Source organism: Accipiter gentilis, chromosome 6, assembly GCF_929443795.1.
Source record: "Accipiter gentilis chromosome 6, bAccGen1.1, whole genome shotgun sequence".
Lineage (NCBI taxonomy): Eukaryota > Metazoa > Chordata > Aves > Accipitriformes > Accipitridae > Astur > Astur gentilis.
In genome coordinates, this window is record NC_064885.1 from 21,953,718 (window position 1) to 21,977,947 (window position 24,230).

Genomic DNA, 24,230 nt, shown 5'->3' on the forward strand with positions numbered 1-24,230 from the left:
TTGCTCAAACTGACATTCTTTCACACAGAACTCTGCTCGCACAACTTTTCCACAGGCCCATGTCCTTTTTCAGCAAGCCACTTCCCAACAGGGGACCCACGCTGGAGCAGTGTGCTCCTGAAGGACTGCACACTGTGGAAGGGAACCACACTGGAGCAGTTTGTGAAGAACTGCAGCCTGTGGGAAGGACCCATGTTGGAGAAGTTTGTGGAGGACTGTCTCCTGTGCGAGGGACCCCATGCTGGAGGAGGGGAAGAGTGTGATGAGTTCTCGCCCTGAGGAGGATGAAGTGGCAGAGATAACATATGATGAACTGACTGTAAACCCCATTCCCCATCCCCCTGCCCTGCTGGGGCGGGGGGGTGGTAGAGAATCCAGGAGTGAAGTTATGCCCAGGAAGAAGGGAGGGGTGGTGGGAAGGTGTTTTGAGATTTGGTTTTATTTCTCATTACCCTACTCTGGTTGATTGGTAATAAATTGAGTTAATTTTCCCCAAGCTGAGTCTGTTTTTCCTGTGATGGTAATTGGTGAGTGATCTCTCCTGTCCTTATCTCAACCCACAAGCCCTTTGTTATATTTTCTCTCCCCTGTCCAGCTGGGGCGGGGGGAGGGAGTGGAGTGATAGAACAGCTTTGGTGGTCACCTAGCGTTCAGCCAGGGTCAACCCACCACAAAGGTCCCTATGGCTAGACATGGGGCTAAGCTTAAATAAACCTCCTGGCCCATGGGTGCGAATGGAGGCCGCAAGTGAGGCTTGTGGAGGCTTATAAGGGCTTATTAGAGCTCTTGGGGCTCTGACACCCAGTCTGCTCCAGGAAATATCTATTCTTATTTAAATGCAGTCTCACAACAAATAATAGTTTAGCCTATGCTGTTGTTTCCTATTTTTTTTAGATTCTTACATGTTTATTTTGCATAATTAGGGCTTGGGGTTTTATCACTTGATGGCATATTCAGTGTCACTAGTTCAGGCACAACTGCTATTCCATTATGGTTTGCTAACTCCTGCAACAGCAAACTTTACACTATCCTGCAGTAGTCTAAATTTCTGTCTGTCTCTATTTTTTATGTGTTTTAAACTATCAGCATACTGCAGAAAGAAATGGTGTATATGGATGTTTATTTATGCTTATGAGATCTGCATTCAAATCTCTTAGCAAGCCATGGTGCCTTAGAAGGGCTTTGGAAGTAAGTTTGAGTCTTCTCTTCACAGTGGAGAGGTTTTAACTGAGTCAGATATTCTGATTAGCATTTCCTTAACAAATCACTCATTGTATTTAGCATGCTTAATATATGTGGCATCCGATTTAGCATTCCTGTCATTTGTATGTTACTAACTTGTAGATTAGCTGTCAAACCTAGAAATATTTATTAGGTTTTTTTTTTAAATTTTGTTATATGGCTAGTGGTGCTAGATGTGAAATTATCTTTTCCCTTTTAAAATAATGAACAGAAATTTAAAGATTATTTTGCAATGTTGGTTAAAAACATTCATATTTCATGTATACATTGTATATATGTGTATGCATATATGTATGCATATATATGTTTGTACATATGTATATTATATATATAAAAGTTAATTTTAAAATGGGGGGCAATATAATTTAATAAAAAATATCCTAACTGGTATTTATGATTGCTATTTATGGTATCTATGTCTGTTATTGAATGCACACAAGAAGCATGATCCTAGCTGATAGCTAAATTTTGTTTCAGTTTTGGCATAATTTCTACCAAACTCCCCTAGCACAATACATGTCTGCTAGCAGTGGTAGGAGTTGTGGCACCCGTTGTAAAGCTCAGTACTTGGTTCCCAAGAGAAAAAGCATTTTTTTCTATCAGTGATGTTGAAAGAAAATTGTAGTTTTGTGAGGACAGTGCACTGCTCTTCCAAATATCATTGTACAGCATCTAGAGCTGCCTGGCTGCTGCTTTTAAGATACAGGGAGTTTCATAAATCATGAAAATAAGTGTACTTTTGTCAAAACTAGAGAGATATTTCTGATCTTTTTTGAAATACTTTGTGTATACTGACATTTTTATTTATTCTAGATTGTTTCAGATTTTCAAATTAATAGATAGCAAAATGTTTAATAAAACCAAATACTTCAGCAAAGCTGTGAAGTGTATAAGATTAAAAAGAAAAAGAAACCACTAAAAAAACCAAAACAGCAGAATAACCTTTAGCCAAGTATCCAGCCTACATAGATAGGACAGATGCAAAGATGCTGTAGACAAAACAGAAGATCTAGCAATTACATTGCTCTGGGAACTCTATGTTCCAGCTATTTTGTAGAGATGCTGCAGAGACTTACTAATAGCACTACATAAATTTTATCTTACATTTAGCTGCCAGGATGTACATCTTCAGTCCAACATGAGAGAAGTTTTGTGTTTCACTGACATAGTAGTTGTGTTGCAATTGTCTTTAATTACCTTCACATCATTTTTAATGTCATGAGGTGGAATCAAAGTTCATGGCCACAGGCATGTAGGAGGAGACATGAATCCGGTCATACCTCCTCTGCATGAGTTCTATACTCTTTCAAGGAAAAATCAGATTAAATCATTCTCAGTGTCATCAAGCATTAGAAATGAATTAAAATATAATACATGGATTACAAGGAAAGAGAGTCATGTACAAAACTGTTTAGTGTGGAGATCAAGGGAAGTCTCTACATTATCCTTCTGTTAAAAGGAAAATTTATTTAGTGCATTGGGATTTACTTTTTAAGGCTGAAACTGTCACCGATGTTTGATCCATTTTGATCTTGGAATAGTTTGAGTATCTCAGAGACTGAGATCCAAGTCTACGTAGTTGTTTTACAATTGATGAAATCTGAACCACAAATGACATTGTGCTACTTACATTCTAATGTTATGTTGGAGGTATAATCCAGCTGGGTCTGTGTTATATTGTGTGAAAGCTTTACACCACAAGTGGCAAGCAAAAGCCTATTGGATTAAAAAATCCATACAAAAGCTGTCTTCTGCAGTACTCAACAGGGCTAGTTTTAGTCAAACTTTTCCCATGGGATTAGTCTTCTCCCCTTACTGAGGAGACAGTGCTTACCTTAATAAGTTTGCACTGTAATGTGGTGGTGTCGCATGACAGTTTGTGTCAAAGGAGGAACGATGTTGGTTGAGTTTAGCTAATCTAGTGCAACCTACCTTTTCAAATGGGATTATGTATCTTTGACTGTTTGCATAACCCTAGACATGAGTCACATTTTAAGATACAGTTTTTAAATATCTGAAATTCAGAAGCTTTTGTAGAATGAGGTTAAATCTCTTCTTCTAAGTCAGTTCTAGAGGAATCAAAAAAGTGCCACCACATTCCTGAGATGAAGGTGCTGATCTTTTGAATGTGTCCAATACAGGACATTATTCTGGGAGAAAGAAAAATAATGATCTTCACCACATTCAAAATTAAATTAAAGACTTTGGGTTTTCTCACAATAAGCTGTTCACACTGACACCACTTCTTGCTTGTTCTAACTCTATGCACTTTCCAACATTACTAATTTTACTGATGGTGAGATACAGAGGGTGCTGGCCTCAGCTTCAACACCTCTGGGGTGCTGAAATGCCATGGGGGCAGGTAGTATATAAATAAACCAGTTGATTTGTATCAGAGCTCTTGCTACCTTTAAGGACTGTACTGCTATCTCAGAATTGTATCATACTCCCGTATCGCCTCGTGCCTGCCTGGGAATGCCTTCTGCACGGAGAGGGACCCCTTGGTGGACTTCCTAAATCTGCACTAAGTCAGTGAAATAAATGCTAGTGGGATTTAGGATGAGGATTGGTCTATGGTGCTGCAGGGGACCAAGGTACAAAGGTTCAAGTCTAGTTGATGTTTTACAATTTAGAGCTGAGATAAATGCGAGTGATTTAGAACGTTCAGTGTTTATGATCTCTGGGTACAAATTACCATTTCTGCCAAGTTGAAAGGTAATACTGTGAAATGAAATACCTCTTCCAATCCAAGGGATGTTCATGTGGCAGAAATAGAGGTCTTCCATTATTCTTCCTTATGAGTAATGGCATTTTATATAGCATTTTTTTTTATAAGATATTCTTCATACAACTGGAGGTAAGTAGGCAGCTGCAGATATGTTACAGTTAATAATTCAGTCACATCTTGCATGCCCTAATGAATATTTTGCATGAGTGCCCGTTAATTTGATATAGCAGAGAAATGAAAACGTGGCTGAAACCTGAAAGCTGCTGAGATAGTCAGAAATGTCAGATACATATAAGACTTTATTTTTCCTTTGGGGCAGAGGATTATAACATTTTAACTGATGAATAAGAGACTATAAAGATCAGTAATTTGTATATTAGTAGCTTGTATACAAACGAGCAAATTACTTTATTTTTACCTTAAGTATCTGATAGAATTGGCTGCTCTTGTTCGATTGGAAAAATGTTAACCTTCAGTTTCTGGAATGGATAGGGAACAGAAGTCTGTTGTTGTAATGATGTACCTTATATGATACTTGAAATTCTAAGGGAACTGTTTAAGTTGGCAATTGCAGACAAATTATGCAATACTGCAGATCAAATCTAACTTAATATGGAATGAATGGGCTGAATATTATTACCTGAAAATTACTACTGAAATAGCAACTCAGCTGATGTGTGCACAGGCAATAGAGTAATCATAGTTGTCTTTTAGTCAGTGATGCACAAGTCCTAAAGATTTTAGTAAAAATAGATATTAAACATAGTTTCAAAATGTTCCATGAAGTCTCACCTTCCCCCTGAGAACAAAATGCTACATGATTACCATTTGGATTAAAAGTCATGAAGAAAATCTGATAGTTTTGTAATACAGACTAGTAACTGTCAGCATCCTATCTCCTTTGTCTGGACTAATGTTTGCTCTACATTTCAAAATGTTTGCATGGACTTTCAGATTTTCTTGTAAATTTTTAATCCAATTTGAGATGGTGGGAGAGAGCACCTTTTTTCAAGCTTTCTGAAAATGAGGTCTGTTGAAAAACACCAAACTTCTTCACCTACTAAATATATATATATATATATTTGAAAAATTACTTTTCCTTCAACCGATATTTAGAAAGAATGTCTCTGTCCATTTGCTTTAAGAGATTTCATTGACTGCTAGGACCTGGAATTTTTCCATTTATCTAGTCCTCTTTTACCTAGGACTAAAAAAAAAGTCAGAGAAACTTCAGCTGTGTATGCAGGAGTACTTCTTTTGACAAATTTTACAGATACACAGCTGTACATATTAGGTAGCAGAGTTGAATAGTTTTGTGACTTCAAAATAATTAACTATTTGCATCTCTGTATTAATGTGGCATTCTTATTTATGTTGCGTGGCAACTTGGCTGGAATTAGCTAAAATGTGTGAGAGTTATGAACCCGTAAGAGCAACGAGGAGGAGGCCCACGAAAATGGCCAAAGGGCTGGAACATCTCTCCTATGAGGAAAGGCTGAGAGAGTTGGGTTGTTCAGCCTGGAGAAGAGAAGGCTCCAGGGAAACCTTATAGCAGCCTTCACTACTTAAAGGGGGCCTGCAAGAAAGACAGAGAGAAACCTTTTACCAAGACCTGTAGTGACAGGACAAGAGGTAACAGTTTTAAACCGAAAGACGGTAGATTTAGGTTGGATATAAGGAAGAAATTCTTTACCATATGAATGGTGAGACACTGGAACAGGTTGCCCAGAGAAGGTGTGGATGCCCTGTCCCTGGAAGTGTTCAAGGTCAGATTGGATGGGGCTTTGAGCAACCTGGTCTAGTGAAAGATGTCCCTGCCTGTGGCAGGGGAGTTGGACTAAGTGATCTTTGAAGGTCCCTTCCAACCCAAATTCTTCTGTGAAAATGTGAACTGTAAAGATAGCTGAAATACATGTTAATTAATGCTGCTTGTTTGGGTTTTCTCCAAAGCAGGTTGCAAATACCATAATTAATTGGATTTAAAAATTAAATGCCTCAGGTGAGAAGCATAGTAGTACTTATGGCATGTCCAGGTGGCTGCCTAAGGCAGGTGATTGTTTAAATGTTGTGGGCTGTGAGACATCTGGATAAGCAAGGCTACAGATTAGTCAGATCTGGCTGAAAGCACGAGTAGTCCTTTCAGCTGTAACTTTTTGTCATTAATACTTCACGAAATTAGTAAGACATTTAAAGACAAGAAGTGGCACTATAGATGTGTTATATTATCTTTTGGTCACAGTCCAGTGAGACTGATGTATATAGCCTGGTCCTTGGACATATTTGTTCTGTATCACAAAACTATGAAATCTGACCAAATTCAGTGCAGCAGACAGCCTCATCCCTGTAGAGCTGGCTTGTAATCAGTCACATGGACATTGGAGATCCAGACTGACACCAATTAGAACTTCTTGTCAGGATATGTATGTACGCCATGCTTGTGTGATTCTAGCAGCAGTAGTATTACTTAATTGAGTCTGACACTCTTTTACAAAGAGTGGCAAACCCCAATTTTTTAGGACAGTAACTTATTGATGCCAAGTTCAGAAACTTTTATTTTTGTCTTAGACAGTGACCTTTGAGAACAATATGTTACTTAGAATTGTATAATTCCCTTCCCTTTTTTTAACCAGTCTTGTATCTTTTTGTTGTTTTTTTTCAGACTGGAACAAACGGATTGAATACAAGCCCGGTTCTGGCAGCATACCTTTGTTTCCCAGCATTCGTCTAGAAACGTGTGATGGACCAGTTTCCTCAATACATACCACCATTGAATTACAGACCAATTACATTGGAAAGGGCTGTGATCGTGAAACGTACTCAGAAAAATCTCTGCAGAAATTATGTGGTATGAATATGGCTTTCAGTTGATATAATATTTTTCTAGGTAAAGCGCCAATTCCTTGTGACATGTAAGCATGCAATACATGAACTTCGTTCAGCTGGTTCATTTTGGATTGTAGCAATGAAAATGAAGGGAGTGGTGATATTTGACTGGTGCTTTATTTTTCTTTTCCATTTCTTTTCACTCTTTTTCGTACTTCTCCCTGCTTTAATTTTTTTCTCTCCTGCTCCTCTTCCTTTCTCTATTTTTTCTCTTTCCTCATTTCACCTCTTTTTCACTTTCTTCCCTCTGCTACTAATACTGGTGTGACAGTGTTAGTGAGATTTCAGGTATAGATTTCCCATTATAGGAAGACCATAGGATTTGATGAGTATTGAATGTCTTGTCTTGTGTTTCGGTTCTCCTGACTCGGCTTTCTGTTCTGCTGCTAATTACTGTGCTAGAGTAAAAACAAACAAAAAGTAAAGGAACATTTGGGGCAATCATTTGAGCAAAAATATTTAAGAAACATGAATTTCAGAAATGAGTTATCTTGGTAAAGAAAGGTTGCCTAGGTATTTTCTTCCTTTTTCCTCCTTTTTGATAACTTGCTCTAAAAGATACAAATTAATCTTGAAAGTTAGATTAAATACTTGAAGATACTGCTGTATTTTTATGACTTTAAGATTATGTGTATGGCAAAGCAATAGCCACACATTAAGCTGTTTATCTTTTGCCTTTTGAGATCTGCTGTCTCTCCTCCTCTTCTAAAATCCCATCTTCTTAGAGACCTCATCTGATGCCCTGATGGTATGGAGCATTGATTCCCACCTTCACCAAAATGTCTCTTTGCCTGGCTCCTGTCTGAGCTACAGTAGCAAATGTACAAATTTTTTCCATTTAAATGCATGGATTTTGGTTTATGGTGCTTTGGTGTATGGCTTATATTTGCTTTGATAACCACACAGCAGTGTTGCAGATATGTTAATATCAATACACTAACCTTTAAGAAATAATTTTGTAAATGAAAATTTTCAGCCAGTGTTAATTATTAAAAAAGGAGAGCCAATTCCCAGGGTAAAATAGTTTGCAGTTACTATTACCAATTACCTGTGGAGACTGGGAAAGTGAGGTACAGGTGAGTGGGAGTAGTAGCATTCTCATAAAATCTGAATATTTTCAACCTGAAAATTGCTTAGTTAAGATTACAGAAACAATAATTTTAATGCTGTGTCTTTACCCAACTGACTGGGATCCTGGAAAAGCAGGAGAAAACCCATCTGTCAACAGTGTGCATCTTCATTGTGTTAATGACATTAAAAGTGAGAGGTTGAGCAAGGTTATGTGACCTATCATGGACTTAATTTCATAAAATACTAGCATTTAAATAAAAATAAATCTGTTATAGATAAAGTCAAGTACTTTTGCCTCCTCTAAGAACCTGTATTGGCATCAAAAAGAACATTGCTTTATGCCTGTTACAGACCTGAACTGCAAATGGCGCAATCATTCAGAGCAGATCACTACATACAAGATCTAAATGACCAAATGATTACATTGACATAAAACACCAATAGCAACTATATCCAACAATGTTATCATTTTAAGTTTAGGACTGAAAGTAGGTACCTTCTGCTGGTGTAAAAATCCTTGGTTGAGGAAGGTTGTGAAAAGTCTATGGGGTTCAGTTTGTAGAGAATGGCTTGACTACCTTACCTGCTGACACTTAAGCAGTAGAGAAGAGAATTTCAAGACTTTCTCTTTTTTTTCTGAATAAACTAGTTGTTTCCCAAAACTACTCCAATCTTAATTCATTGTCTGCGCCATGTGTAAGCTGAAGCTGGTAAAAAGCAGAATGATCAAAAACATTTCAGCAGGTCTCTCTGCCATTATAGTAGTTGCAGGCGGCCTTTGAGCAGGTGGACAGATGTACTAACATTACTGCTGAACTTCCAGTTTTTACTCAGCACATCTATGAAGGAACAGAATGAAAAGCACTTGAAAAAAGAAATAGAATGTAAAAACTATATGTAAGTGGGGCAGGAAATTCTCATTGCTGAAATAATATTTTTTTTGTCCAAGGTTTCCATATCTTCACAAAGAATAGGCAGGGTAGAAACTTGTAATAGGACTTTGATAAAAAGGTTGTAAATGACAATGAAATTTACATCAGAATTGCATTTGGACTGGCTTACGCTTTGGTATTTAGTTTTTATTACCATCTTTAATGTAGAGAGAACTCTTATGGAAGCAGGTTAAATTATTTCTGGATATCAGTTTTCTCCCAGAAATGACCTTATTGTATCTAAGGATTGGATGAATAAATTCTTTGAAAAGGAAGAAAACACTGAGGTTTTTTTCTACCAGTAAAGCACTGTGTGATTGCATAGAGTGCAGAACTGAGTGATCACATACAAATATTCATTTGCGCTATATAAAGGGGAAGATTGTCTCTCTATAATTAAGGACCGAGTTTATAAATCCTAAGCTCATTTCTTCATTTATCTGTTGGAAATCTAGAGAATTCAGATGCTAAGGACAGTGCATTAAAATTCATTTTTTTATATGACTGATGGTTTAAGTCTGCTTTTCAATAACGCAGTGATTTGTACTCACTTTGACAGTCAAGATGGGCAGTCAAATTACAGCTGAGTAATTTTAAAGTCAAGGAGTTATTAGTGTTGTGTCTCACAGCATTTTAGCAAGCATTTTTTCACCCTGTCATCCAACAATAATAAAAAATAAAGAATGTATAAAACCCACAATTTGGACTGCAAAAACATATCCAGAATAAATCTCACTAAAAAAAAAATCAGTTAAAGAGCCTAGAATATGGTGGAAAGATGGCTATGGTGCTGTCTTCTTTCCCTCTAAAGGTAGATAAAATAGAAAATAATGGGATTGCTAATTCTCACACATCGCAAACAGGAAACTGAAGTATGGAGATGCTGAGTATCAGATTCAAGGCCATGCTCCAGCTAAGAGGGTAGATCCTGCCCTCTCTCCTTTATCCTGGGTTGCGTAGTTTTGCAGGAGGCTCAAAGAAAGTTGTTGATCTGATTGAAAAGTAATCATTTGGGCTTGTTTTTTTCTGGAAGGTTAGCTTCCAGCTAAGCCACCAGTGTGGTCCAATTCAGCAAGCAGTGTCAGTGTGTGGTTATCCTGGCACAAAATTTGCAGCACAAACATGTAGAGTGGGGAGAGGAGGTGGGGCCAACTCTGTAAACTGCTTCTGAAAATAAGCACTTTAATATGCAAGGTGTATCTCAGGGGTCTTAGTCAAAAACTGTGCTTAATGCAGTGGCTCCTACATCGTTCTGGAAACATTTTAGAAGAAAAGGGCATCAGCCACTACTTTTTGGAAGGGTACTGATCCAGTAGCATGATAAGACTCTTCTGGGAACACCTCTGGATACATCCTGTTTGTATTGCTCCAGGGCTGTGTATGTACATGGCTGAGCAGCTTGGGATGCTGGTTGGATTTATTAGGATCGAAACAGTATGATTTCTTCCAGCTAAATCTCCCAAGCACATAATCCAATAGTTGTTCTCAGGGCAGGATTAACACACGCTAACAGGATGAGGTTCCAAAGTAACCCATAAATCTCCATAAAAATATGGGCAGATAAAGTAGAACCTGTTGAGCTTGGTACTGATTACTCAAATGCTCTTACACAAGCCTGACCTTCAGTTGGGAAAATAAGGAAGTTTACTTGAGTATCTTGCTGAATCAGAGTTAAACAAGCAATATGAGAGACTTCCATTTTGGAGTTTTTCCACAGATTCCTTCCAGTGGAAAAAACAGATCTTTCCAAATAGAGAGAGGGAAGCATGAAATTGCTTCTTTCAGCCCATAATTTACCCAATATAAGCATGTGCCCGATTAAAAGCATATTTCCTTTGATATACATCATGGTGCAAGCAATTTCTGTTCCTTCTATAAGTTTAAAAAATGATCATAAAGATTAACAGAAAAGGAAATTGATTGAGAAAATTATGGTTCTGCTTAATGTCCTGTGCAAGTAATTTTATTTTTCAGTGGCTTGAATTAAGAAAAAAAATAGAAAGTTTATCACAAATTGTGCCATCTAGATAAATTGATTTTGATGTATTCCTGTTGATAACACCTGCGTATTAAGCAGTGCAGTGTGGTGTATTTTCCAGAATTACAATTTATAAAATAAATACATCTTGTCTCTGTGCTCAAATTCTAAATATGTAGGTGTTAGGTTTGATATTACTATCACTTCAAAATAACATCATTTTACAGTAATAAATTTTGGGGAATTGTCTAAGAAATTCAGCTACTGAATGATATGAATGTTGTCATATAATATAATGATAATTATAATACTTTAAAAAAAAAAAACCTAGGGTAGAATTCCATACATTCTTGGCTTAAAATTCTACACTGCTGCAGAGAGTTGGGATCTATTTTTCTCTCCTTGGATGCTGAAGGAGGCTGGGATAACTTACTAGAGTGGGATTTTTTATGCAGTTGCGGTTTGTTCACCATATTCCTACTTCACAAAGCATCAACAAGGATACAAAGAGTGTTTGTGCTTTTTACTCTGGGAAGCATACCTTCTGCTAAATGATATCTTTCAGCAGCTTAGTAAAGGCTCTGGTTAGCTCATTACATGTTTTTAAAACTGACAATTGTTAAGCTGTAAAAAAACACAGAGCTGTAAAGAATTGTGCTATTTTATCAGATCTTGGGACCACAGTATTTTCCATTTCTGTTTTTTGTTTTTCCCAATTAATTCCAACAGCTACTGTGTAGCTGGGAACCACTTTGTTAATGATTTACTTCTGGGTTGGAGGAGGGAGGTGCTAATCTGAAATGTGACTACCACTTAAAAATCTTAGATCTATCATTAGACAAGAACACATGGAGTTACAACCATCACTTATCTGCCAGAAGCCGGCATAAAAGTGATATATGTTTTAGGGTGAATACTCTGTATGTATTGACATTCATACTAACATTATCGTGAATATCCATGGATGTCTACTAGATATTAGGTGACCTGTCCTAGGTTCATCCCACTGTACTGTATTTTGCAACACATCAACCCCACATATTGTGTATATCTATGCTATCAGGGAGGGAAGATACAAAGTTTCCCAGCTGGATGGAGAGAATTTGGTTTTAGTCTTAGCAGTTCTTGAAATAACTGAAGAAATATCATTAATGAGTTTTAGAAAATAATGAGAAGTTTCAATAAAGATAACTTTAAAATATTTTCTGTAGTTTTCTGTGCAATGCATTTAATCTAGATAACTCCTACTGGCTTACTGTGGTTGGTATTTTATAATGTGTATGTGATTTGACAGTGAAGTTAGTAGGACAATTTGGGTAGTAAAAATAATCTAAAGAGCATGACTCGGAACCCTGGCCTATATTAAATTAATCTTCACAGCTTTTTCATTAGTCTCTCATCATGTTATTCATTATATATCATTTGCAGGAGCTTCCTCAGGTGCCATTGACCTGTTACCATCCCCCAGTGCAACAACTAACTGGACAGCTGGGCTTGTCATGGATAACAATGACATGATTTTTAAATTTGATGGAAAGCAAGGAGCCAAAATCCCAGATGGAATAGTCCCAAAGAATTTAACTGATCATTTCACCATCACTCTGTGGATGAAACATGGACCTAGTCCAGGATTAAGAGCTGAGAAAGAGACTATTCTCTGCAACTCCGACAAGACAGGTGAGTCTGTGTATTGAAAAAACATTAGGCAAAGGGCATAACAAAGTTAGTAGAGTGTTACCATCTCTTCTCATTTAATTTGGTTGGAAAAAAAAGTTACTAAGCACAAATGGTGCCACTCTAAGCATTGCTGACTTGATAGCTTATTGAGGGGACTGATGTCTACCTTAGTTTCAACACTGGTTCTCTTCTTGGATAATCCCTGTGAACATGTCTCTAGATTTTTCAGGAACTGGTTGATATAATAATTAAATTAGGTTTACTTTTTTTTATGATTTAGATTGGGAAAAACAGTTCTAATTCTTCACTGAAACTAGTCAGATTAAGTATTGATTTATTAGTTTGGACATAACACTTCCATAAACAAAACTAATACAGTGTAATTCAGGAAGATGGTTACCATATGTGGCTTCCCAGAGAAACATAATCATCTATGATATTGAGAAATGTCAATTATTTTGGATTTTTTTATTTGGTTGGTTTTTGTCTTTTAGCTGTATATTGCTTTCAGACATAATCATCTAAAACAAAAAAAAAGGGTTGCTGATAGTTCAGATCACTGATCTTGTTGGTCCCTCCTTTCAGAGATGAACCGACATCACTATGCCCTGTACGTGCACAACTGCCGATTAGTATTTCTGTTGCGCAAAGACTTTGATCAAGCTGACACCTTTCGTCCTGCGGAGTTCCACTGGAAACTGGATCAGGTACCTGTGGTTTTCTCTAATCTGTAACCCATCATTCTCTTCATCCCCTTTAGAAATCATAGAGAAGGACTCAAATCCTAGGGTAACTGCTTTGGGAAATTGGAAGTCTACTGCAATTATGTTGCAACTTGTAACTGTTATGACTCTAATTGGGATCCACATAAAAAGAGATAAATGAGTTGATTGAGTCATTTTATACAGTAGTTTTTTTAATTGAGTCATTTTAAACAGTAAGTAGAGGTTTATATCCTTCAGCAATGGATAGAGACATGACATTGCATATAGTTCCCTAAAAGTTTTCCATTTATCATTAAAAAAATTATATACTTTATCAGCACAATGGAAGTGATGGAAACCTTTTTAATAAAGAGTATGCCGACACACAGAAAGGCATTTGTAATATACTGTAAATCTAATCTGCAGAATTTTACTTTCATCTGCTGTGCCGTATGTAATTTCTCCTTATTATGAAGAGTATATAGCAAAGAAATTATTATTAAAGAGATAAGAGTTGCCTTTCATAGATTTATTAATTCTAAGCAGGCTAAGGATCATTTGGATGAAAGAAGACAGACTTCACCAAAATAGTATTTTCTCAAAGCAAGTTTCTTCATGTCTTTGAGTCAAAATTATGATATGGAAGATGTAGATATAGGAATGGTTACTTTCCTAATTCACCTTCAATATGCATATAAAAAGATGATTTTTGTTGTGATTATCAGATGAATGTGTTAAGAAATCATTAACCAGTTTGGAAGCAGTTTCTGCTGTACTTGATATGAGATCTTGCAGTGTTTAGAGAGGGGAAAATTTACATTAAATCATATTGAAGATTACAAGTCATAAGTAACTGATGTCACCTCAGATAATGCTGTTCTGAGTGCTGAAAATGGATTTGTATTTCTAAACTGTATACTAAGCATCTAAATTAATGACAATACAAAGTTTATGTAAAGTATTTTGACTTTGAAATTTGAAAGCAATCAACTTTGATATCCTTACAATGAGAAAGGACCAATGTCCTCTCAGTAAATGAAATTTGCGTGTAACTCCTATAACTTAGCCATGACAAAATACTGAAAAATGTACTGTCAAAGATAATTTTCCATTCATGGGGAATGTATTTGATTGTATGAAAGAACTTTTTCATCTCTACTGCCATCTACGATTACTTTTTTCTTACTCTACTTTCTCCACATCATTTCTATACTTTAAAAAAAACAACAGGAAAATGGTATAAAATGTAAAGTACAGGAATGCTAGCATCTTTCTGATTATTTTTTCTTTCTTATATCACAAAAAATCCAGTATATCCTGAACTATTGTTTTTTCTTATCAAGCAAATTTTGTGTATGATTAGCATCCATGTTATTGATGAGCAACATATATTCTTTACATTTCTATTCTGACATTATCATTTCCTTGCAGAAAGTGCTGCTCATCTCAGAAATCTAATTCTGGATGGTCTATTGATTTGGGAAATGTGTATGAATTTGAGGGTTCTTTGTTTCAAAGCAACATGCTAAGACTGTGTGTATCTAACTAGTTAAGTGCAAGTGCCATTTTTTCTCTAACAACGGATAAAGAATACCTTGGGCAACTCTACAGATTTTGTCTGAAATTAATAAACCTAGGGGAATTGCACCAGCAGACAACTTCTCACATCTTCAGCTAGACATTTAAGTAGAATCCTAAATATCTGGTGACAGGAACTCATTGTTTGTGATGTAAATCCTAAAGGAACCCAAGGATTTCAACTTAGGGATAACTGAATAAGTCCTTGGAGATATTTTGAGATTTAATCGAGTGTACTCTGAGTTATGTTTCTGGAGAGAAGTTATTTTGTTGAAGCTATCTCAGCAAGAGCATATACTAAAGGCAGTCCAAAGTACTGCTTGACATATTAACTTTTTTTTATTTCTACTGTTTGGTTCTAAACCGTATTATTTCACTGTCTGCCAATAATTATTTGTGTAACCTAAAATATGCTCCCAAATTGTAGCACTACAGAAAAGTTGAGCTGCAGTTGGGCACTGAATGGAGAACCTTCCTAACTAGTATTGAAAACTCCTATATGATGGAAACTAGAGATAGAAAAGATCTTTTAGCTCACATCATTAATTTCCTTTCATTCAGCTACTGTCAATTCCTTTCCACAGTATATTTTCAACTGCTCTTTCTAGCTGAAAAAGAAGGTAAGATTAAAGTATAAATAAAGTTTGTTATGGGTTGTGTGTCTAGACTTCTGTGATGATTAATTTATATTGTCATGGTGATACTGTTGTAAGTTTTGTCATGAAGGGACCTGGTAAAGATTGCTTCTTTACCTCTTCTTCAAAGCTTCATCTGCCCTATATGGTGGAGTAAATTAAAAGAAACTGAAAATAAAACACATGTGAATAATGGGCTAGTAAGGAACTTGCATGGTTTTGAAGACAAGGCAGTTGGAAATTTTCACTTCAAAGTAGTAAAATTATGCCAGCTTCTAAATAGCTACCTGGAGTGGTCTATCTTAGAAAGCACAGGATATTTTAAAACCACATCAAAAAGCAAGTTAGCATCCCACTACAAACTCCTCTGGATCTCAATATGAAAAGAAGTTAGGGCTAGATTTTCACAAGTAGATTAAGTGCTCTAGACACTTCTGAAAATCCTGCTAGTTGAACATTTGCATATTTAGATACTGAAATACCTCTGGAAATCTCACCTTTGGAACTGTTCATTCTTTAGTGGCATACCCTCAGATTCCTTGGGTTTTTTCAGGAAAAGTATGGGAATTAAGCTGTACTTACCTGTTGTACAGTTTCTCACCACCTGCACTGCACTGTGGTATGGGATGCTGTAGATGCCATTGCATGTATGACTCTGGAAGAAGTTCAAGGGTTGGTACAAAGCACAGCCATAGTAGAGTAAAATGTGGCAGAATACTTTATTTATTAGCTCATTTTATGATTGTGACAACAATCTGTAGCTTGTTTTTTTTTCTGAGAGGAATCTGGTGACCTTGGAATAGGGTGCAGCACAAACTAGTGAAGTCATTTATCATTCTTACCGCAGAGTAGTAAAATTTGTTATACCAGCTGCTTTGGGCTCTACCTAGTCCTCAAGAATACTCATTCTTTCAAGGCACTGACCAAGAATATGAGTTTATTGTAATTCCAAATTTAATTTAATTTTCTAGATCTTGTTTCTGTGGCAGGTGGGCGTGGCACACATCTTAGTTGCGGACTCCATTCCTGGCTGAATGCAAGGAGTCACATAAAATTTTATATAGCTGCACCTGAGCAGTGCATCTGAAACCTTGTGATACATGCAGCCATCGTAAGTGTCATGAATAGCAAGCGTCTGAAACCTCCACACAGTAGTGGCTGCCAAGTTAGCTCTGGGAAGATTGTGTCTTTAAGTTAGGTCATAGACCTAAGGATTTATTCTCAGTATGGCTTTCAGCATATTCAGCCCTATTTGCTACTTTACACTTAATGGACTTTGCTAAGCTAATTTTTTACTTATTGTGCTAAGGATGCATGACCTGAGAGTGTCATAATCCTGGGCATATGTGCCTTTAGTATTGAACTGCAAACACATGAGATGATTATGTCTGCAAAACGTGCTAATAATCACAGGTAACAGACTTTAGAATGAAGGTATCCTTGTTACTTACAAAAAACACAGGGAAAAAAGAAATTGATATAGTTTGGGGTTTTCCCCCCAATTTCATCCTTTTGGAAATTAACTATCTTAGTTGTGAGATAATCCATTAGTAGTAATCTGGAAGAAAAGTTATGGAAGGAACCATGTTAAAGAAAATCAGTGTCAAGTCTATAATGCATGCTGGGTAATAAAAACTGCATGGTTTTCCCAAACAACTGCAACAGATGCCCGATTAGAGGTGTCTCCTTCCTTTTACTTATTCCCATTTCCTTGGAAGTGCAGGTGTTTCCTTTGTTTCAGAATCATGACCTTTTTTTCACCTTTTTTCTGAGTTTCCCATGCAAAGGTTCAAATTGAGTATCATGATGTCAACTTTTTTATCATTTCTTTTCTCATACTTGGGCCATCTAAGAATAACATATGAAATATAAAAACTTTTTCTTTGTTTTTCTTGGAAAGCTGTGATAATTTATTTTAGGGTTCCCTACTATTGGGATGCTCATATGCATATACGCTCATCTTGTGGATGTGTGACTGGTTTTAAGAAAATGATCAGATTGTACAGCCTTTTGTTGCACACAGGAAATAATGGCATGTGAGATGGGTCTGATAAGGGCCTGAGCTTTCTGATCTCCATACAGCACAAAAGTACCCTTGGAGACTTGGGAGTTGGTGAACATCTTAACTTACATTTCTGATCATGTTTCCCTTCAGCCACTGGTGCTATGTCCAGCCTTGTAAAATTCCTTGATGCAGGTGTGCCAGGACTGCAAAAGAGGTCAGTTTATAATGAGATTATGTACATTAGAAATGGAGTTCTGTTGAAATCAGTGGGAAAATGTTTGTTGATTTTAACAAGGGCAGTATTTCACCCTAGAGATGTTAAAAAAAAAAAAATAATCAAGTCTTCTCACTTCTTTTTTCTTTCAATGCAAAGATATTTCCAAAAGCACTTCAGGGAGCTCTGTTAGCAACTCTGTTGTAAAAGTCCGACCTAGTGCCCCTTCCTCTCATTGTCATCCAGAGGAAAAACCTCTTTTGATCCTCGAATTTCTGCAATAAGAAGTGACAATTCTTGTGTGTTCCCCATTTCTGGTTATATAGCGAGAACTCTCTCCCTCAATTTCCATCCATTTTAACTGCTGTTTTCTATAACCTGCACAGAACCAAATAAAAATAACAGTTTGAGTAATGAACCAGGGCATTCAAGCCTTTGGTGACAGGGGTAAACATAACATTAAATAGGACAATGCACAGTGTATTTCACACTCTGTTCATCATGGATATTACGTTTCTCATACTAATATTGAGGGCAATCAAGCCAAGAGGTATTTTTCCTTCCGCTAAATCAACAGAATAAGAATACTTCTTTGAGTGGGAGAAGGGATCTTAGCCATGGATGAATATTTTTTTTAATCTACTTGTTTTTATTCACAATAGGAAATTATTTTCTGTTTTATACCCATGTTATCATACTGAAAATAGTCTTCCAACCCACAGGCAAAATTGGTATTGAACCTGTTAAAAAACAGGGAATGCACTGCATGATCTGGAGTCATTCTAAGTCAGCAAAAAAGAGATAAACATACAGAAAGTTATTGTTTCTTTTTAAAGATGAGATAAATTGCTTTGAATAATCCAAAATAAGCCTGTGGTGCTTTTCATTGTAGAAAAGCCCCAAACAATTACTTTCATTATAGGAACTAGAGAAAGAGGTTTAGATAAATCTGAATATGATGCATTCTACCTCTTTGTATGCACGTAGATGCTGAAGGATCAAGGCAAGGCCTTCCTTTGGCATTTAAGACCTTCACTGACCACACACAGTAGGGTCTTCTACCTGTAGAAAGCAGTCTTGTCCAGTCAAGCCCTTCATTCCCATTTACTTTTTAAAATAAGCTACTGTGTAAGGACACCATAGAGCAGGAACTGACTTTTGAAGAAATGTATGTTACATGGTAAGAGGGCAAAACAAAAGGGATTTGGTATCTGGACCTTTTCTTAGTTAAATTAGCTATTTCCATTAAATTACAGCATTTATGAGTGAAAGTTCTTCTTATATGCTGGATTTTTAGAAATTGGTTGATTTTGTGCATCTAGTTTTGAGAAGACAATCATTCACATTATGAAAGCCCTAGGTGCCTGCCTCCTTGAGAGACTCAGAAAAAAAAAAAAAGAGGAATATATATATGGAAAGAACATAGTATTCTCAGTCCTAGAGGGTCAAGGGTATACAGAGGAGATAGAATGGTGCAAGCTTTCATCATCTCTGTGCACTGAAGTTCACTTCTAGATGAAAGACCTCAGGCTTGTCAGTCCCGTGCTTTCCAACATGATACCCTATTGAAAGTTACTATTTTTTTTATGATGGTGTTTAGTTGTTCATTTTTACTTGAAGCTCAGAAGAGTTTCTTATGCTCTTAATCGCTTATTTTACAAATTGGTATGCAGACCTGCACTGCTCTATGCATACCTCTTTAATAAAACAACAGAAAGAAGTTAGGTGGGTTTTTACAGAGACAGTAAAAAATAAATCATAAATGAATCATGCTAATCCTGCAACAGAGAAGAAATAATTCCAAGACTTTAAAAGTCTTTGCAGCATCCATGGCATCCCAAGTGTCTTACATTATAGCGCTGTATATTCTGACACAGTTTATTTACCAGTTTCCATCCTTAAGTGCTATTTTGACAAGTTTTTATACAGCATCTTGCTTCAAAACAGCTTTTGCTAGCACAAGGACAAGTCAGCAGTGCTGATAAATGCTGAAAATACTCTTTGAGATTCCAGTTGAAAGAAGCTTGTTTAATACAGATTTTTAATGCAACTGCAATATCACTGCTAATAACAAAATCTTGACAAACAGATCATAATGGCTGGCAAGAACTTGTTTTGTGACATACAAAAATTCCTTTGGGCCATCTCTGAAGTATTCCCTATAAATTGGCCTGATTTTGTGCATTTCTGATTTCTGCAGTCCAGCCCAGTGTGAAATGCAGTGACTGCTCTGTGCTTCTTTAAAACTTCTATGACCCTTAAGGAGCAACTGAGCTGCCTGCAGAAAATATTTTATAATCTATCTATTTGCATTTACTTGAAATTATTTGGACATGTTTTTCTGTATTTGTATTCTGCATTTTGCAGTTTTGTCATTTTTCTGACCGTGACAGTTTTATTACAATGGTATAGGATTTTCAAGCCAGTTCGTGCTGGCCTTCTGTTCCCAAAGACTTAAGGTGAGCTGGGTTGACTCTTCTGAAAATGATACCTATTATGTGCTGTCTTTCAGCTCTTACATGGGAAACTTATTCACATACATAGTTATGCTCATTACCTAGGGAAGTTAGATGTTAAAACTACTGCAACCAACATACCCTTTAGAGCCTAAGAAACCCATTTTTCAATCAAATCAAGGAAGAGGAAAAAAAACACAAAACCACAGAAAAGAAATTCTGTATGGAATGCAAAAGAATTTTAAACTGACTATAGCACCATGAAATAATGAGAAGTATTACACTCTTCAAGCATACTGTGGGAAGGCCCCAAAATCAATTTAATTTCTTATCTAGATAATATCTTGATATGGAGTTATTAATATGCCTAAACAAGCTGGATTAAAGTGTTTGTTAACTTGCCTTGTTTTTACAGTACTCAGGGAACTCTAGAAATACAAGGTCTAGAACAGAAACTCTCAATCAAATTATGCCTGTGAAGGTGAATAGTCATATTTGTTTTCTTATTTATTGGCTATTTTTAAAATTTATATTTTATACTGTCCCTCATTTATTAGTTATGCCACCAGAGTTTGTACAAAATGTGCACAAACTGTTTTGAAAATGTTGCTGAAGAGCAAGATCTGTTACTTGGGCAATTTCCTACGGCCTCTATGTTGTTTGTCTTTCAAGAAAAGCGGGTTGGCTTTGGAGCATTCGGGAAGTGTTTGAAGCATTTCACAAAGGTAGGACTGACATCTTTACCATTCCAAATGCAGGTTAGGAGATAGCATGTGTTAGCAAATATAATTACCTATGTGCATGAGCTGTTTATTACAGCCTTGGAGCCATGGTTTCTGGATGTCCACAGTTCAGGAAGAAAGTATGGTGTTGTTCTTCCATTTATTTACTTTCCACATCTGGACAGTCTCTTGGCAATAGCAGAGCCTAGAAATACATATGTTTAAGTATGTGATGGACAATTATGTAAAAATGTAAAACGGAGCAGCTTTCTAACCATACAGTTAAAAAATAAACACAGGGTGCTGCCGAACTGTAATCAAGTGTTACTGAACTGAGACATGCTTGCTTGATGCAATTTAGCAACAAGAAAGGTCGACTGTAATAGAATTATTTCATCATGAACGAACTATGGATCTAATTTACTAAGACACATTGAAGTTACAGCATGACAGCACAAAGATGTGCTGCAGCACATAATCAGGGCTTTCAGGTTCTTTATCTGCATGATTACAGATCTGTATGATTAAGCAATGTCATTATTTAAAGCTGTAATTAAGCCATCCACATTTTTTAAATCTATTGTGAAAATAAGTATTACACATTATGAGTTTCAAGGCTACAAAAGCAGCTCACAGCTTGCATGCAAATTAGTTTGCAAACTCTTATGCTTCACAGTAGTGTTGTCACAATGCAACAGTGAATATATGTTATATAGAAAGGTTCTTGTTTGAAAGCTGAATACCTTATTTTCTAATGCAGTTAGTGTCTTGCACCCAACAAGATGAGAAAAAAAAAACCCTCATTCCAGGATTTTTTTTCACTGTGCTATGGGAATGCTAGATATGATGCATAAGAGTTTCATGAAACTCATCATTGATTATTGAAGCCCATTAGACCACAGGGCATGTAGCTGGTTACACTGCCATATTGGTGACTATGTGCAAAAACCACCTCAGAGTGTGCATTTCTGTGAGGTTAATGCAGTCTCTTCTTAAGGAATAGAGGTTGGTAGACAGTAGGAAATAGCATGGTCTTACAGGGGAAACTTTTCTGGCCAATATCCAAAGCAGAATTAATGGCAAGGGGGAGTTGTTTGCACAGCTCAAGAACAGGTGTCGGTTTCAGAAGAGCATAATATTAATAATGTGAAATTCTGGCAAATGAAATAAAATGGTAGATTAATTATGGTCAGATTCCAGTGAACTGAATGGAAATCTTCCTATTGTATTTTTGTCCATGAATCCAACTTGTTATTAGACTAGGACACTGAAGCTTACAGAAATCAAATTCTTTGCTACTGAAATGTGCATTAAAATAGAAGTAGAACTTGATATACTGATCTTCCCTTTTTATAATTTACCCATTAAATTTTATTTTCTTATTTTTATTATTCAGATTGTAGGGGATGTACTTGGTGCAACCTTGGCAGAGAAAGATGGACTTCATACGTCCTCTTAAAATTCCTTCCAACCTTGTTATGTGTGACTCTCTAATTAATGCCTAATATTTTAAAAATACATTATTATGGTTGCTAGTGGTTTAATGAAACTTATATCAGTAATTTTTCATGCAAAAGTGACCATATAAACAACTCCACACCTAAGGCTGTAGGAGACATTGAGTTCTAGAATGGATTTGTCAGTTCTCACTATACCACCTCCCTAGATCACCAAAACCAATTTTCTTATTTACAGAACTCTTAGGATGTATTAGGAATGACTGTGGTGGCTAAACCAAATGTTTATTGTTTACATGATCTTGAAGAAAGATCAATTTATCTTTTCACAAACAGCTCTGCTTTTTCAAGATATTGACTGTCTTAAGACATAGTTTTAGAAAACACTTTTTGTATTCACCAGACTTTCAGGAGAATTAATATCTATTGACCATATTGAACTATTATGATATTAGTGGTCTTATTTGCTGCAGAAAGTAAAAAATTCCTGAGGGCTACATTAAGCATCTGCAAAGCTTGTAAGCCAGTACCTCCGCTGGTATAAATCTGCCCTGTTCTTCTCAATGCAACTGCTACTGCACTGGCTGAAAATCTAAACCTTTGCTTTCTTACCAAACAAATATATGCCCTGTAATAGCAAAGGGAACATCAGCAGCTTTTAAATAAGGTCAGGGTAACTGTGCAGTTTCTTAATTCAATGGCACCAATTAGAAATGAAGTCTTCAAGTTGGGCTTGGATCCATGAACTTTGCAAGAGCATGACAGATCCAGGATTACTTAATTTAACAATAACTAGCATCTCAGCCCTGATTGTTAAAAATAATTGTGAATCCATTTATAGTTTAGTAGTATTATTAGTGCTGGCTAGAAAATGGAAATCCTTATGAATAATTTCATGTCTTAAAAGCATTTTTTACTTTAGAGTCACATATTCTTTGTAAGCAGGAAATTAACCCTGCAGAAGCTTCCTAGGCAAGTAAAAGCAGGATCCTCACTTGAATTTTCCATTAGCAGAAATTGTTTTCCAATGAAACACTAAGTTTCTAAGCACAACTTTAGTGTTAAAAATTGCAACTTTATTGAATCATAATTTCAGGAAAATTACTGACATGCTTTAGTATTATTATTGAGAGATGTAATATTTTATTAGTATTACTTTTTTTTACTATTTTTGCATATTAAATTCATAAAAATCCTACATCAGCCAGTAAATTTCCAAAAAGAAACATCACTTATTTGTTGCACAAAGTTCTACTATCATATAGCATACCTTCCAAGTTTTAAAGTATCTTCACAGCAGCCAGTTAAGTTCCTATTCCTAATTTACTCACATCTGCTGAGAAACAGATGAAAAGCTGTAGGCTGATAGTGCACAGATCTTCCAAGCCCTGTGCTAGTGTTCTTCCAAACAGACAATTAATGGTATTCAAGGCACTGAAGAATTTTACTGCATTTTTTCAAGCAGTCAGAGTTCAGGGTCCTGGTAAGTTATTTTCCAATCTTACAATGATTGTTTTATTACAAATTCAGCCTTTTCCCTTTCAATTAGTTTATTCCAATTAACCTGTGGACTCAAATTTGTTCAGAGCAATTTACTGTTGTTGTAATTGGATACACAGCCTGTATGGCATTTTTTATTCTTTGTGTAAGTGGCCTCAAGCTCTCTCTCACTGAGGCGTCTCTTCTGACATCATTGGATTTGGATGCACTCCCGAGTAAGGGTTTGTTGTAATGTTCCATGGCCAGTAAAGAGACCCTGTTTTCAAATTCAGTCTTCATTTTCATTGTTCTGAATATTTAACTAAATGTGGGTGATTTAATGAAAATTCTTGCAGTAACTTATCGCCCAGTGCTCAGCTAGAGTAAATAGAAGAAGAATTGGGATCACAGTTAAGTGTATTACAATTCAAACAGAAAATGATTTTATTAGTCTAACTCGGGTGTATGC

The 24,230-nt window shown here is 36.2% G+C and overlaps 1 protein-coding gene across 2 annotated transcripts in view; it reads left to right on the forward strand.

Moving 5' to 3' along the window:
• The window catches only part of CLSTN2 (calsyntenin 2), a 417,522-nt gene that overhangs the window by 334,611 nt on the left and 58,681 nt on the right, over positions 1–24,230 (forward strand). For both annotated transcript variants that reach the window (XM_049803649.1, XM_049803650.1), the window contains 3 exons: positions 6,630–6,815; positions 12,263–12,511; positions 13,097–13,218. In XM_049803649.1, the coding sequence (XP_049659606.1) occupies positions 6,630–6,815; positions 12,263–12,511; positions 13,097–13,218 (557 nt within the window). The remainder of the gene's footprint in view (positions 1–6,629; positions 6,816–12,262; positions 12,512–13,096; positions 13,219–24,230) is intronic.